Source organism: Watersipora subatra, chromosome 10 (assembly GCF_963576615.1).
Source record: "Watersipora subatra chromosome 10, tzWatSuba1.1, whole genome shotgun sequence".
NCBI classification, from domain to species: Eukaryota; Metazoa; Bryozoa; class Gymnolaemata; order Cheilostomatida; family Watersiporidae; genus Watersipora; species Watersipora subatra.
Window position 1 is genome coordinate 9,110,396 of NC_088717.1, and position 17,158 is coordinate 9,127,553.

Here is a 17,158-nt window from a genome sequence, read left to right on the forward strand (position 1 = left end):
ATGAATATATATTGTATGATACCATATTCTCCTAAAATTTCCATAAAAATATATAATAATTAGGAGGTGAATAAATATATATATATCTACAATGTAGATAAATTAGACCATATAGGAGGCTTACCCATATATATTTGCGTTAACTCCTAATCCCTTATATTCCGAAACCTCCTAACTGGTATATATTTATTCAACTCCTAACTTGGAAATATGGGTATATATATATATATATATAAGTACAAAGACGGAAAAAAAATTTAGCAACAGTTTATTACTTAAAGTTTCATGATGCAAAATGATGTTAAGTTTGCACCAATCTTCAGATAAAAAATTGCATGAATCTTTTGCATTTTGCATCATTTTGCATCATGAAACTTTAAGTAATAAACTGTTGCTAAAATCTTTTTCCGTCTTTGTACTTATACAGGCTCGGTGGACCACCTTGAGCACTATATCAGTGAAGTCTCAACCATTATCTGTATATATATATATATATATATATATATATATACATATATATATATATATATATATATATACATATATATGAGTGTTTTTAACACGAAACTATTAGTAGTGTAAATATAATAGTCAAAATTTTTATCTTCTTTTAAATTATTTTAAATTATTTTATATGCACTGCCTTTATGGCATTGAGCACTTTTTAGTCAGAAGATTTCCACTAGATATATTAGTATATATATATATATATATATATATATATATATATATATATATATATATATATATATATATATATATATATATAGTCAAATTAGATTGAATAGGAGGCCACTTTGGAAAATATATCCACGATATAGGGCTTTCGGATAATAGGAGGCTTCTGATAGGAGGCTTCGCTAGAAACATGCTTAAACAACTCTACTCGTCATGCTGATCACATACGTATCTATTTTGTATTTTGCATAAATTTTGCCGGAGAGTTCAACATTTTGGAAAATTTTGCAGGTTAGGAGGCTCTGTAGTTTGAAATGGAGGACCTCCCATTAGCGCAAAATTTGAAAATTTTTATACAAAATCTTGAGTTGTCTTCTCTTTTGCAAGAGAAGTTATCTTCTCATTAATTTCAGGGCCTTCTATTATGTTTTTATATTTGAATTAGATAGTCCTAGTTCCAAGCTCTAATTCTTTTCTTTTTATATAAATTTAGCTAATTATGATATTTAGTTTGGTTCTTTTTAGTTGTAATGAACCTTTATTGCATCATTTAATTTTCTATCAATTGGTTAAAAAGGCAAACTAATTTGGGTTTCAGGGATTTTGCCAACAGATCTTAAGAAAACCGATTTGCAGGCACATCTGTGTGTGCTTTGATCTAAAGTTTATCATACGTATTATTCATAAAATTGAAAACTTATGCTTTCCCTTAATAGCTTGTTAGTGGGCATGCATGGCAAAAACAAGCATTTTGTCCATTTTAAAAAAGTTGTAATAAGTTGCAATAAAAACTGTGATGGTATTGACATCAAGCAATTAGTATTGAAACCATCCTGATTGTCAAATAGAAAACTTTTAAAATGTATATTAATTAAAACAGTGCATATATTCATGCTGCCAAATATGCCTGGTAGAGTCAGAGACACCCAATTTTTAAAACATAAATATCAATCATGGGATATTTGCATACCTGTGGCCACATTTATTACTTATACAATTTGATTAAGTCAATTGCTTGCTACTGAGGCAAAACTGGGAAATATAGCATATGTGGGGCCCTTTGGATTATAAAAGGTTTCAGATAAGAGCTTTCGATGAAACCATGCAGTAACATTGAACACACTGTGCAGATTGCATGCATGTATATCTAACTCACATTTATCAACATTGGTCAGCATATTTCTTTAAAAAAAGCCCAAACTTACTTATAAGGAAAAAAATTGACTCTTTAAGCAACCCCGTCAAGGAGTTGAGTTTACAGAAAAGGAAAGCTCAATATAAGTACGTCAAACAAATTGCTTAAGTGAGTGCAACGGTGACAAATAAAATATTCTTAAAACACAATGAGTTTGTATAAATTTAAAAGTCTTTAGTGCAAATGGAGCAACCTATCAAAAGCAGGCCAAACAGCTGTTACATAACCAAAAGATTAAAAATCAAAGCATTCACAAGAATACCATAAAACATCAACAAAAGTGGACTATTTTATCTCTGTCAAATAAAGCTGTAGAGCTTCAAAACACTGAGCTCCATAATTGTCTTGCAAATTGTGTGACCATTTCCTGGCACCTCGAGTATAATGTGTGGAGTGGTGGTAGCTGTAACTAATGGCTCTGCACAATGTTTAAAATATGATTTTAGCTAAAGATCTTTGAAGCAATTCGCAAGAGAACTTTGCTGACTGTAGACACGCCCAGCTACAGAAATAACTTTAAGGTTGGATGTCATTTCAGTCACCGGATGCCTTTTTGGAAATTGAACATCAACTTGTTGTTTGAAGGTTAGGCAATCTAGACCACTTTGCCTCCACTGGTAAATATGCTGCTCTACCTGCAAAGAAACCAGTTATTAACCTGTTAGTATAGTTAAAAATTAGGAGAATGTTGAACACTACTCATTTTACAGACTTTCCCAAGATATCAAACCAGCTTTAAAACAATACTGACTAAAAAGTGTGCTCCATCATGTTGTTTTAGAACGCTTTGGAGATTGGCCAGAAACTTGAAGAGTAGGCTTTTGCAGCAAGCTATATCGGTGGCTGTACTAAATTTAGGTCGCACAGAAGATGCTTTCCTACTAAAACTCTGCATAATTATGTTTCCCCTAGAGATTGCAGTTCTCACTATGTTGATGTTTTGCCTAAAAAAATTAACCTAGTGAGCCTTAAAAAATTCTTGTTTCGATGTTGTTAACACAAGTTAACTCAAAAAAAGTAAAAAACAACAAACATTATCATTAATGCTTTCTTTTAAGCTAAAGCTTTTTTGTCAAACTATTAGGTAAGAATGGTATCTTTTAAATATAAAATGTAATGAATAGTTGGGTTAAGAAAAGCTTTGCTTTACAAACTAATAATTACAGCGTTACCATTCCTCTTATTTCTAAGCAAAATGCACCAAAATCTACAAAATTTTACACATTCAGCCTGTACTGTGATGAGAACTGTGTCTGTCCATATAAAGCCACCGTTGGATAATGGAAAAATATTGCATCATACAGGATTTGAACTTGCAACATTTACCTTGCTAGACTGACACTACAACAACTATGCTAATTGACCTTGTAATAATTTACAATATTTGAATGCATAATTATTGCAACTGATAATTTTTTACAGCACTCTACACTGCCATGATGTTTTTTAGTACAAGCCAAGTTGATTCAAAATCTTGAGCTGAGTAAAATTCCTAACTGTCTACACGGTCAATTTTTTCCATGCACAAATTGACTATAAATTTTATAAAAGTCCCTTTTCATTCAGTTGGCCTTTAACAATGTAAGGTTGGTGTGTATGAATATGCCTTTCACTGCAATGCATACATGTACAAATTAAGCATAGGGTTACTGCCAGGTTACTCTGCAAAGCAGAGTTGTCCTCTCGCGCACTCCAAACAAATCCTAAATATTTAGGATTATACATTAATCATTAATTATATAGACATTATTGAAATTCTTTAAATAGTTTAAAAGTTTCTATTAAAACATATTTTAGCTTTTGTTTACACTATTTAGTCTCTGCTTATATAATAAAGCTACTCTTTGCCATTAGCATGTCTGTGCAAATGCGCTCGTTTATAACAGTTCATCTTCGTAGACTATTTGAGATGACCAAAATAAATTCTAGCTCAGCTAAAAATTTAATTCTGATGCTGATATCAACTGATTTGGCAATTAAAAAAACATTCAGTTTTGAAGGTAGTAAACATGAATTTGGAGATCAAAAAGAAGGTGAGGTGAATAAAAGCCACAAGAGACAGACTGCTACTTGTTGCGGCTAGCTAACAAAGTAAAATCAGTGTCTGTATGACTTATCATTTATCCATCGCCGGGAAGAGCTTGGGAGCAAGATAGATTTTGATGAGACTAGATATCATGACATTCAGCTTGGTATACAGACGGTCCCTAACCTACGAACGAGTTACGTTCCGAACATTTTGTTCGTAAGTTGCTTCAGTGCTATATTTTGTATTATAATTTATGCTTAAAATGTATTTATTTATTATTTATGCCTACATGTTTATAAGTATATTGAAGGTTTATATAAGTATGTTTAAGGCTTGTATAAGTAACCTGTAAATTGGTTTGTACTGAAAAAACTTTTTAATAAAATGGAGAGAATACTGTGGTGGACGCCGGGCCATGACACTGCATTTCTTATTGATTGTATGTATTGTCCTTTTTTATTATATCATTGTTTTAATCGTTATGCTGGAACTTATCGTTTTTGTCCTTTTAATGTGTTGTCCTTTTATTATACCATTGTTTCACTCGTTATGCTATTGTATCTGATATCCCATCATAACACTATCATTTATCGTCACTTTTATTGTTGTCATACCAACTCGCTAGCGGTCCTATTTATTCACCTTGTTAGCCGGTGTTCTCACCGTTTGCCGTTAGGACGGAACGGTTGATATTACTGAATATAACGGAGCGATCTCATTTATTTGAGCAGAGCAGATAGATGTACGCTCCTCGAATAGTGAAATTTCCTTCGCTAATAAAAAGCTGAATGAAACTACACACACTCTTCTTTTTATTTATTAGTTTAGATCGTGCCAACTAAAGGTCGGCAAACTCCTTTACAATACATACAGGAAAAATAAAAAAGTTATTTGCGCATTGGAGATACGTTCACACACTTATGCACTGCAACAAACTGGGCAGAGGAAGGTGGATGCTGGGTGATGCTTCTACATAGCGCCTCTTTCTGCCGCTAATACGTCGGTAATACCGTCGGTATTATCGATGAATATACACGCAGACATGTTCGTATGTACCGTTGTTCGTAACTCGAATGTCCATAAGTAGGAGTCTGTCTGTATTAACACTCCAAAGCTTTCACTGATAGATCCCCTTCAAATATTTCTGATTTCTTGCGAGGCGAATCATTTTACATATTTTTGACAAAAATGACAATCTCTAATGACAAACTAGTTTAACAATGTATTGGTTGGTATCTATAATAGCGAACCCTATGCATCTTATCATTGCTCAAGTTTGGTAAGAATGTAAGCGATATTTTTAAGGACAACTATGAAAATTTTGTTAATAAATTTGGGAATTTTCACCAACTTGACACTTTCCCCTATATGGCATTACTTATGTTGGTCAAACAAAAGCTTTACATAAATTCTTTACATTGAGAGGAATTTGCGTTATAATAGGTATACATGTACATTATAGCAAAATTTGCTGTACAGCTATTCCAACCAGATAGAAATCTGACCTATGCCCATAGTACAAAAAATTCATAATTTGAGTTAAAATACTTGGATTTAAGTTAGAATATGACCTAAAAGTCAATGAAAGGAACATTAATTTACTTTTCACATAGGAAACAAATACATTATGCTAATGAAACAATGCAAGTGTTTTGGCCTTAAAGTTTGGCTCATTTATGTATATACTTAAAAACATTACTTTTTATTTTGTGGGTTTTCACTGTCCACAAAAGACCCTGGCCCCGTTAATCCCGAAAATTGAATGATGACTTCAGAAAACAGCTATGACAGGCCGAACTGGATTTGGAACAAAAGGTACGTTTCTCACAAACAGAGATTGTAAATGGTACAAAAATGCAAGTTAAGCAATACGAGTGTCATTCAGAGTTAAAAAAAGCTATAGCTTGTTGCAGACTATTAGACACATCGTCCAAATACATATTATTGGAATTTTCAGACTAGCACAAAATTTTTCATCTCAATATTTGTAAAATACATCTAAAAAATATTGTTTTTCACCAAGGTTCATTCTATGTCACTCAATATTTTGGTGTTTTGACACCATAATTTACCTTCACTAAGTTCCTTTGTCCGCTCTCCTCTGACCAGAAACCTCCCCAAATATGTAAGCTTTTGTAACCTTGAATCGCCAATTCTTTAGATAACTTGTCTAGCACCAGAGTGGGTGCGGAACATGTTATAGCAACACCCTGCAATTAGTAATAACAAAATAGAAATATCACATTTTTTGAATAGATGATTTTCCGATTTAAATTAAACTCTGTTCATAGCTAATCAATTGCAAGCTCATTGATTGCTGCAAAAAAAGGAAAAACTGAGCAAGCAGAAGTGCCTCTGATATTTTAGCTTATGACTCTCAATCCCAGCTCTGATATTTGTCATCATTGTGATTTGTAGGCAGTAGAAGAACGCGAGTTAAGCAATGTAAAAACTTATTCATATCCTATTAAAAAAATGGACTTCAAATGTTGAAGTGGTATTTCAAAAGCAATTACTCATTCGTAAAATTGATAGTCAGTAGTCTGACCCTGATCTGGACTTGGCTTTTAGATATTATTGCAAGGTAAAGTTTAGAGCTGGTCACCTTAGGTTTTAACTGTGAGTTTCAGTTCCTATCCCAGACACTATGCTTACATATAGTCTGTACAAGTGCTATCGTCAATGGTCAGGCAACCAGAATGCAAGAACATGACAAATATAAACATGCAAGGGTGAATAGGAGCTGTATACACAATTAAAATAAAGCAGTTATTTCACAGGGCACAGTCCAATTTGTAAAACGGAATAACTAGTAAATGACATTCAACTAAATTGTTGTTGATGACAGCCCTGCACAAGCTTCAGCTAAACATTCACAGAAAAAAATTACATAAAGAAATACACAAACTAAAAAGCAATTATACTTAGTCAATACTAAGAATGATTATGAAGTTTAAGAATATTAATCAAAATTACGTACAGTGGCACTCGCATACCGTTGTTGCTTGAAAGGTATGTTTCCAAAAGAAAGTCTTGTCATTTTTCGAAAAGATCACTAATGCTTAAAGGTTGACTTGCAACAAAATTCACACTACAGTTATTTGGTATCAAAAGATTCACTATGTCTTACTCTGTTGTGTTGCATGTGCAATATATGTAGAAATGTGATAACATGCTCTTAAAAGCTGAAAAGCGAACAGTTAATCGCCGCCATCACAAAATTGCCGAAGATTACAATCCCGTTCCAAAAATGGGTCAAATGGAACGTAGCTCAACAAGATGGCTTCTGTTTACACTTTCATGCAACCTCATTCATTTAAATTATTTCACAAATACACTTCACGCATTCAATAAAACGATGTCTATTGTCCTCAAGCATCTGTTTCCTCATCACTGTATTGATGTCACTTTGAGCACTGATATCTCAAAACTTACCATACAAATTTGTTTAATTTTTAACGTTAGCTCGAAGGAATGCATATCATCATCTGATAAGCATGAAAAGCCTGTTAGTCACCTGTGATAGTCAAAAAATGCTGCGGAAATTATGCTCGCTGTTTGGCAAGAAGCATGGGTCACATGATCAGATTGCGACTAGACGATTAGATCAACCCAAAACAAAGTTGTAAACTATATCTATATTTGTATACTATATCTATATATTGTAAATCTATATTTGGTAAGAGCTCTTTGGTGAAACCCAAAGTTTATGTCATAAACTAGTGCTACAAGAAGTTTTATATTGAGCCTTTTACGGAACTTACAATTCATGTGAGAAGATCACTTGTCAAAACAATAACCAAATCATTTTACTATGTCAGAGAAATAAATTGATTCCAATCTACGGCGGTTTCGGGATCGCGGAGATTAACTGTTTCTTTTTTAGCTTTTAAGAGCTTGTAATCACAGTTCTCCATATTTTGCACCTACAACACAGCAGAGTAAGCCATGGTGAATCTTTTGATACCAAATAACCGTAATGAAATTTTGTTGCAAGTCAACCTTCATCAAGCAAAATGATAACAAGCTCCAGTACCATGCATTGACAACTTGGGCAGCTAAGTCGTACATGCAAATCAGATGGGTATTTTACGGTATTTTGGAAAAGCCAATAATTAACCAATATTTGAGTTTTCATCAAATTAAAGTACATTTAATGGGCCATTTAGCAGCGCAAAGAAAGCACATTTCTGATGACCATTTGCACAAATTTAGGGCAGGTAGTAGGAGTGAAACAAATTGGTTCGACTTATTTTAGTCAAAAATGGATAAAAGTATTAGCCAAATGAAAGTTTGTTACGGAAAGTTTTATCATAATAACATAATTTGAAATAAATTATATGATAAACCTCTTGCAGTTGCTTCATTTTGTCCTGCAAACGCATTAAAATCTGTAATAGAAAACAAGACACCTATACAAAATCAAAACTGGTAGTTAATTTCTGTTAGTGATGACATATTTTTATTGTAGTTCTACAATAGCACTATAAGTTCCAAACAGTGCATTAACTATTAATATGTGTCATGATCACAGAATTCATGGTAAGTCGGGATTACAAGGTTTAGCAAACAAAATTTTGATTCTAATTGCCAAATTACAGTAGATTTAATGGTCAAAAAACTGAAGCACGTTTACCATTAGTGCAAAAACATATTCCCAAGAAAACTGGTGTTAAAGTTTGAGAAACGAAAACAAATGTACAGTTTTGTTTACATTTCAAAATGACATAGCAACCAATATCAACATATTGTGATATTTATCTAGATTTCTGCACTTGGATCCAAAACATTATGCTGAATTTAAAAATCTAAACAGATTTTAGCTGGTTTTCAAAGAAATAGCTGTATATTTATAAGAAAGTGTATTACTTAATTTTGCAGATATTAAAAACAGCTTGAAAGTATCGCGATATTGGGCACACCCAAATCATCAACCAAATCTTTATAAAATTAACAACAGTAACATATTGCACACCATCGGTCACTATATACTTCGACCTTGCAAACTCAAATAATTATTCTCCTAACTAAATCTGACTATAATTTCATAAAAATTGAATCAATTATTCTTATTATTAAATATTGTAGTATTCTGGTAAGAATCGTTAGGAAAATATCACCGCAACTCCCTTTACTTTCACTGCTTTTGACATCAGTTAGAATTCCAAAGTACTTATTACAAGTGTCCAAAATGTCAAAGTTACCTTTAAAATTGGCAAAAAAGAAACCATTATTTAAATCGGACACCATTTTTCAGTACTTCTTGTTTAGCATAGCAACGGTTTTAAGTTTTTTTTCGAGGGTAAAATACTTTTATTGGCTAAACTGACTTCAGATTCAGAAAGATCACTCTTTGATTGGTCCAAAACTACAGGTTACAAAATTTGTTACCAATATTATAAGTTCAGTTGGTGCAACTTTAAAGTCGAATAACTCAACTTCGTGATTTGCGACTTAACCATGGTTTCTGTGACCGCAACCCATATGATCTACCTGCTTATAACTTCAACTCCTTTACTACCAAATGGATCTCTCTACCGCGACATAAGTGTTTCGTGAAACCTAATTTCTAAAAAGAGTGTATAAATGGTTATAACTTTACACCCCAATTGTTTATTAACAATATTTTTATAGCAAGTTTGTCAGCATAAGTTTTTATGTCAGTTCATGCCCCCAAAAATATTACAAACAAGTTGCCGAGTGAGAGGGACCACTTTTCGTCCATTTTGAAATTACTGTGAGATAAGCACAAAACTCTAGTCGGATGATTTATGAATATTATTAGTTTACATGTTAATTAATCTGATGAACATAATTACTCTCATTAGTACTATTGCTCAATAAAGTTACTCAGTCTATAGATTTGAAGTTGGTAACCATTTATGGCTGTATTGCTTCTGAAATTACTGGTCATCAGTAAGAAGATTTCATAAAACATTTTTTGCAAAGCAATATTATGCTCAGGTTGTAAACGCATTCTTATTTGCTCAAAATATGCAAATAATAGCTTTTTTTAATCAGGTATAGATGTAATAAGGTAATTTACTAATTACTCAGTAATCGGAAACAATTTGTACAAAAGCTTGCTAAAGCCGCATCATGCAGCACTTGGCCATACAGAAACACATTGCCAAACGAGCTGTACTATTGGTAGTTTAAGAGTTCACACTGAAACAGCTTCAAAATAAAATTAAGACATAAGAAATCAGTGCAATAACTCCTTCGTATTACATTTACTTCATGCCTTGTTGTAATTGAGCATCATACTGCGTGCACGATTGGGAAAAAATGGCTGCAAGATCAAAATTTACCAAGTATTTAATTTCTTAATGAAGCCGTGATAAAAAACAATTTAGACAATTTATGCAGAATTTAAATGCAACTGCATTTCATCAGCATTTTTATAAGCAGGCTTAGTGTAAAAAACAGAGTAAGAGCCATACCACAAGTTCATGAAGTTTTGAACAAATTGTTACTTTACCCTTCAATATGTTATAAAATGCTAAGACAAGGTTAAACAATTATTGACGCTGTTGGAAGAAAGAACGTTTCAAATGCCTCTAGATTTCATAAAAAACAGCTAAAAAATGATGGCCAGGGTTCTTGAGGACGCTTTTATTTGTATGAAAGATTGGTAGATAGAACATTATTACACGAACAGACAACTCCAGAATTAAAGCGCAAACATTGGGGCTATAAAGGGTAAATAAAAATTGGTTCAAAGTAAAAGCTAAAAGGCTATTGTGCCTGGTAGTGGTAGCATCATTACCATATCATTTTTCTATTGAATAACGTAATACACTTTTTATTAGAAGAGAACAGACTTTGGTACATTAATTTGTCCTACATGTGATGGCTCTTATTAAAGACCTAATTTTCACCAATGAAGTGTACCCTCAGATTAAGATGACCCTATTTATGAACCGCACCGCCTATCAGAGTTTTTTTAACATACACATTAATCAGCAGAAGGTTTTACGCCTAATGTTACCGACAAAAAATCTAAAAAGTGTGTTGCAGTATGAGCTTGGTCAGGTTCTCATCCTCTTTTGCTGATACAATAGGTAGCAATCAGTAGTCCATTTTTCAAAGGTTTATTTATTGCCCATTTCTAAAACCTTGGTAGCTGTAAAGGTCTAACCCAGCTGTTTATTGCAATAATAAACTGTAAAAACAAAAATAATGATTCTCAAAAACTTTGGTCCCTGTTGGCTGTTAACATGTTTTCTATTAGTTAGATGCAGAATGGCGATTGGTTTTTTTCTATTAGGTACACATATGACCGGCTAACTAATTGCCTACTCACTAATAAGAAATGTTTTGTACAAAGATTTTTTTAGCGCATTGCTCTTGGTTATAAGCATACATTGTGCTGAGCTGCACTGCGCAGCCTGTTGTACGCACTCAGTTAATGGACTAGACCAAAATCTGATTGTGTTTTAGACTTTTTTCATTCGGAAAACCCAGGCTACACTCATTAACCCTTTGACTGGGTATAAGCCCCCCCAAAAACAACCGAGACTCGTGTAATTTATTTTCGAAAATTCAAAAAAATCGATATTTTATGAACATGCATAGCTCAAATCTTAAATTTAGTTCAATGAACAAAATTTTTTGTACATATACATTCATTCACATATCTACTACTAAAAAAAAATTACAACCATGTGCAATTGTCCCTGTATGAAATGCTTGGAAGCATCTTTTTCGGTAGAGTCAAACGCTATAACGTAGCCGTGCGAGCCACCATAACGATCGTTTTCTCTGAATATTCCAAGTATATTAAAAGTCCAAAAAAGTTTACATCACTTCTATCATTTGAATTAATTTTATTCTGATCAGACAAAAAATCACTAACGATCGCAGGATAAAATAATCTTTTATTTTACCGTTTTGAAAGTCGAGCCGATGTTGATTGGTTTTTCCAACTTTTAATTTTTTCCAAGGAATCGCGATTTGTTTAGCTTTTAGCACAAAGCAACGCCTCTCAGATAATCGTTTCATATTGTAAATCATCGACTGATATCTTGTTGATAATATTTAAAACTTACTAGTGTTCATATCCTTTGTTTAACGCTACTAGACGACAGCTTTATAAACGTCTACCGAAATAGACATAAATGTCGTTTCCCCACGCAACCGGTAAACGACATTCTGGTCGTTTCCCCTGTCAAAGGGTTAAGAAATACATTCAATCTTTAAAAAATGGTTAATATTTTAATACTTTGATATTGTAATTGTACAATTTAAATATCAATTGTACATGCCACTCCATACATGGTTATTTTGCTTCATAACTATTGTTTTACTATTTTTGCGGATTGTCAGTGCTATAGTATTTTAGTGTAGCCAACTACCCAATGTAATGACTGCAGTCTCCAGAGCTCACTTTAGTCATCAAAGCCCAATTTAATTATCAGAAGATTAGGACTACAAAAAGTAGAGGACTCATCAACTTACCCTTCAGTTTTTCAAAAAACTTGTAGGCCAATATGATTAGTTCTGTGAGAATATGATTAAAGAACAATAGTTCTGCTTGGTGAGCTCATCTTCGTTCTCCAGATTAAACAACTTCTACAAAAGCACAAAGTTTTTAACATTGTATAAAAAAATAAGTTGATGAGGACTTTATGCACAGAGTCTCTGACCACCTTCAATTTGGTATTGGAAGAAATGTTAAAAGTGAGCTTCTGTTAAACCTATATTTGAATGCACCTTGATTTGATTGGCACCGCTATTTGGGACCACATCAGGAGAGTGCTTTGAAAATCGAGCGCCATCTTTTTAATGAACGCCACCTCTATTTGAGGAGGTAAGTTACCTTCTCAGTATAGGTATAGGTTTAAGTATATTCACTTTTTTTTTAAAATACAGCAAGGAGCTTTTAAAGTCCAAACAGGGCGATTTTATAGCAAGCGTCATGAGGAGGGCGAAGATATCGCTGGTGCGTGCATAAACACACTTGAGCGATTTACTAGTAAATGATATAATGGGCACGCTCACAAACTGCCAATAAAAATCCGTATCATCAGTTTTTTCGGAGTTGTTAATAAATTTAGGCCAGTCAATATGTCGTCGTCTAGGCTACAACATGAACAACCTCCACATTTGTTATTAAACCTATCTTCCTTTCAAAGAGTGTACACTGCCTACACTATAAGAAGACAAAAGAAAGACGATTCTTGTATTTTTAACTGTATTGTTTTTACAAATTTTTTATACATATTATATTTTGTAGTGGCTTTTCATATTTAATATATTAAATATTTACCCTTCTCAAGATGGTCAACCGGCGCAACGATTGACTCCAGATGTTGGTTTTCAACTCAGATTTTTTTTTAATTGTGTTTGTTATGATGGACAGAACTGGGAGTGCTATTATTAAATTCATGAACAATTGAGTGTTCGTTCTGAAGATGTTTCAATCGTAACAAAATAGAAAATTGGCGCTGCTGTACGTTGTTGAACATCAGTAAGAAATAATTACCTGCCGTAAAATTACATTCTGGTAAAAACTAACCAATCGAAATGCATCTCGTTAGCAATAAAGTTGTGTAGAGAAATTCTAGCTTTATCGCTCTGCATGAACACGCTGAGTGAATTTTAACGCAGATTAGCTTGCACTTTTATCCCATAAGTGCCAGAGTCACAGCTAGGAGCAATAGGTCGGCTTTGCGCTAGAGGACAAGCAAGGCTAAAAGTGATAAAAAATAGATAATACACAATAAACTTTATTTGTCTACAAAAAAATATAGCATAAATGCTGAGACATTGTGACAAAATGTGGTAACCTGACCAAAATTTGGAACAGAGTTCAATTAGTGATGAGGGAGCAAAAGTATCCTACATGGGAGCTATTGCACACTTTAAACATGATATTTGTACCTCACAAACTCACATGGTCTTTTAGAGTAAATTAGATGCTCCTATAACATATACCTCCTATAGCATAAATTCTAGAAAAAGTCAGGCAATTTTGTAAAGTTTTTGCTTCTTACCGCGTCAAAAACGCCATATAACTTAAAGTGTATCATCGGGCGAGTTCTAAAGTTCGATTTGAGTGTTAGTCTGTCTTGCCACACCTGCGAGAAAAGAAAGCGACATACAGTGGTGTCAGAAAGTCTTTGTCCACCTCAAACCTCACTGCCCATTTTAGGTAAATTTGTTGTTGTAGTCATGTAGAGGGATTGAACCCTGACAAACCATGCATCATTTAAAAGTAAGTTAACATTAGATCTTGTTGACACCACCAGTAATAAATCTAGGGTTAACCATTTCAGTCCCCGGGCCATTAAGCAATTATCTAATTATTCTCCATTCTCATTGTTAGAGTGAAGGTTTATGTCTCATTCTACAATATTGTCATTTAGACCATCTGGGAGTAACTTTTCTTATAAGAACACCTATATTCATTCAAATCAGAAATCTTTGGGCTTTCTAATGGTATAAGTAGCAAAATTGTAGCTCAATTACTGAAGAATGTATAGAATGTCAAACTTGGTGAATATAAAAATTTGACAAAAACACAATGGTACATGATTTCAAAGACATTATTTTTATTATTATGACATGACTGAAAACATAACAGAGGATTGACGAAGTTGCAAAAAAAGAGGAAATGTTCGAGATTTTCACTTCCAATACTGAACTCTGGTATGGTACGCTTTCCAGCAGTCTGAACCGCGTTTGATGCACAAGTACACGTTGCAGGTTTCACACCGAATTGAACTCTTGACTGATTTGTGTTGTAAGTCTTTGTAAGCCTTCTCTGGATTTTGCTGCGATTCTATCAGGTACTTTTTCTGGCAGACTGCACAGCGGTGATCTTTTGACCCATCAGTAGGCCACTCGGGACAGTGTAGTTTGCTCATGTCTAGACGTATCTCCGGATTGTTGGGAGTGGCAGCTGGTGTGTTTGTCCTAGTTGACTGCCGAGAGAATGACTTTTCACCTATCCATGTCGTCAGTATCTGCAGGACAAAGTCTCTGAACTCCATCGGCTTTTCCTGGCCATGCTTATAGAGTACATAAGCGTTGTACAGGGACCAGTGAAAGCATTTGCGGTCGATTCGCGTGTACCACTTATATGACTTTCGAGAGCGATCGAGTCTTGCCATTTTATCATTGAGGTCCACACCACCCATCATCTGATTGTATACGATGACGGATGGTGTGGCCTTCACTGTCAGCTTCTCAACTTTCTTATTTCTACGGATTACAGTTGGTGGCTCAGACAGCTCAGCTCTGACATAGTTTGACAGGAAGTAGATCGGTTTCTTGTCATTCCAGCGGGTTGCTACAATTCCTGTTTTCGCACACTGGAGCCACTTAGAATCCCCTTGCTCCAACCTCCGAGCTTCCGCTTTGGTGGCTATTAGCTGTTTTGGGTACTCCTTTCGGTTGGTCATACATGTACCAGTACCAGACATCTGAAGCTCACGTAGCCAGTGGAGAAGATAAGGTGACGTGTAGTAGCGATCAGTAACTACATGGTAGCCTCGACCCCAGTAACTTTGAACTAGTTTCAGTACTACTGCGGCAGAGTTTTTCACTGTGGTCAAGTCCTCAAAGTCTCTGTCCTTCCCAGAATAGACATCTAGGTTTAGCGCATATTCGCTGGAAGCACAACACGCCATCCAGACTTTCACTCCCCATTTGGTTGGCTTTGAGGAGTCGTAACATTTCTCACTCCAGCGACCCCGAAAAGGAATCATGCACTCGTCTACTGACAGATCCTGGGAGGGAGAGTACTCTGCTGTGAATCGCTCTTTCATGTGGTTGATGAGGAACCTGATTTTGTAAAGTCTGTCGTATTCAGGATGGCTACGATCCTGAATTGACGTCTCTTCATTACAGTAATGCAGGTAACGTTTTATCTGGTCATACCGTCGTAATGACATGACAGTTGAAGCTTTAGGCATCTGGAGAAGCTCGTACTGCGGTCTCCAGATACTTCACTGCCTATCCTTGCAGAACATTTCTATGAATGCTCGGAGCGCGTAGAACGCTCGGAGTTTGTCTGTCTCGAGTTTAGTCCACTTTCCATAACCGCTGTGGATGGTACTCTCGCTTATCTTTCGTCTGGCAGCATTCTCGTTCGTGAAATCACATACTGATTGTAAAAGTTTCTCATCGTAGAACAGCATGAAGAAGTCAGCTGGCTTTGAATCAGCAGGCATTACTCTTGTTGGTCCATGTGGTGCAGCTGGGTCAAAGTTAGGGCTGCACATTACTTTCTCAGTAGGCTGCCAGTCGAACGTGGGTGTTGGGGTATTATCCAAGTCAGACAGGATGAATCCCAGATAACCTGGTGCTGCCAGATTTCCTGAACTACCGTCATCACCAGAGGCTCCAGTAGAAATGTTGGTAGCAGTACTAGTACTAGCAGCTCCAGTATCAGTTGTACTAGTAGGTCTACTAGTAGTAGCAGTACTAGTAGAATTTGAGTCCAGCTGATCAAAATCTGAATCCGAGTCGAAATTAGCACCTAATTGTGAGTCATCATCACCAGTATCAGCATCAAAAACAATGTCCCTTGTTCTAGGATGAGCTCCAGTAGCATTGTCCACAAAATCATCTGAATCATACTCAAAATCACTAGAAAAATCCATAAATAAGCCAGCACTTCAAAATGTTACAACTTTCAACACTCAAAAATGGCCGCGTAGTTGTGAGTTTCCTTCCGTATATTTTCATTGCCCTTTACTCAGAAAACTTTCATTGTAACATGGTTCAATATTAGCCAATAAGGGAAGCTTAGCATCTCTTCTTATTGGTTGGCTACTCTAAGACTTCATTTGGATTGGACAAAGGCTGAAATTAGTCTATGCCAAATAGAGTTACACTAAAGCCTCTACAGAGGCTAGGAGGACTGTGTGCAGACAACTCCAAGCCTCCACAGAGGCTTGTATGACTGAAATGGTTAATAAGGGATCAATAATCAATTTTAGGCCAATCAATGTGAATCAGTGCTTATTAACTCATTTTCAAACGCAATATGACATTATTAATTTTCAAGTGGAATATTATCACAACAATACGGGTCCTTTTGGACAGCATGTGCAGCAAAGGTTTACAGTTTTGCTTGTTCAAAAAGGAACAGCTAGAGATCCCAGAATTCATACCAGCGTCAACATCAACCATGGATAAGAAATGTGTCAACGGCCTCATCATTCACCTGCATACGATGGCCAATCTGAGCAGTAGAAAAATAGCGAAGAAGCTTAGAGTATTTCAATCTAAAGAAAATTAAGTGG

General features: G+C 34.8%; 1 protein-coding gene and 1 long non-coding RNA gene across 2 annotated transcripts; both read right to left on the reverse strand.

The window, feature by feature from the left end:
- Positions 1–2,397: 2,397 nt before the first annotated feature.
- Positions 2,398–12,477, reverse strand: LOC137406953 (uncharacterized). The gene is made up of 3 exons (XR_010979944.1): positions 12,363–12,477; positions 5,975–6,112; positions 2,398–2,508 (listed from the first exon to the last, which is right to left on the reverse strand). It is a non-coding gene; the product is annotated as an uncharacterized lncRNA (long non-coding RNA).
- Positions 12,478–14,533: 2,056 nt separating this feature from the next.
- Positions 14,534–15,823, reverse strand: LOC137406746 (piggyBac transposable element-derived protein 4-like). Its single transcript, XM_068093360.1, has one exon. It carries the CDS (start codon positions 15,821–15,823, stop codon positions 14,534–14,536), a length of 1,290 nt encoding a protein of 429 aa, XP_067949461.1.
- Positions 15,824–17,158: the final 1,335 nt, after the last annotated feature.

Coding starts and splice junctions, on each gene's coding strand:
- LOC137406746 (XM_068093360.1), bottom strand. CDS start 15,823: ATGCCTAAAGCTTCAACTGTCATGTCATTACGACGGTATGACCAGATA.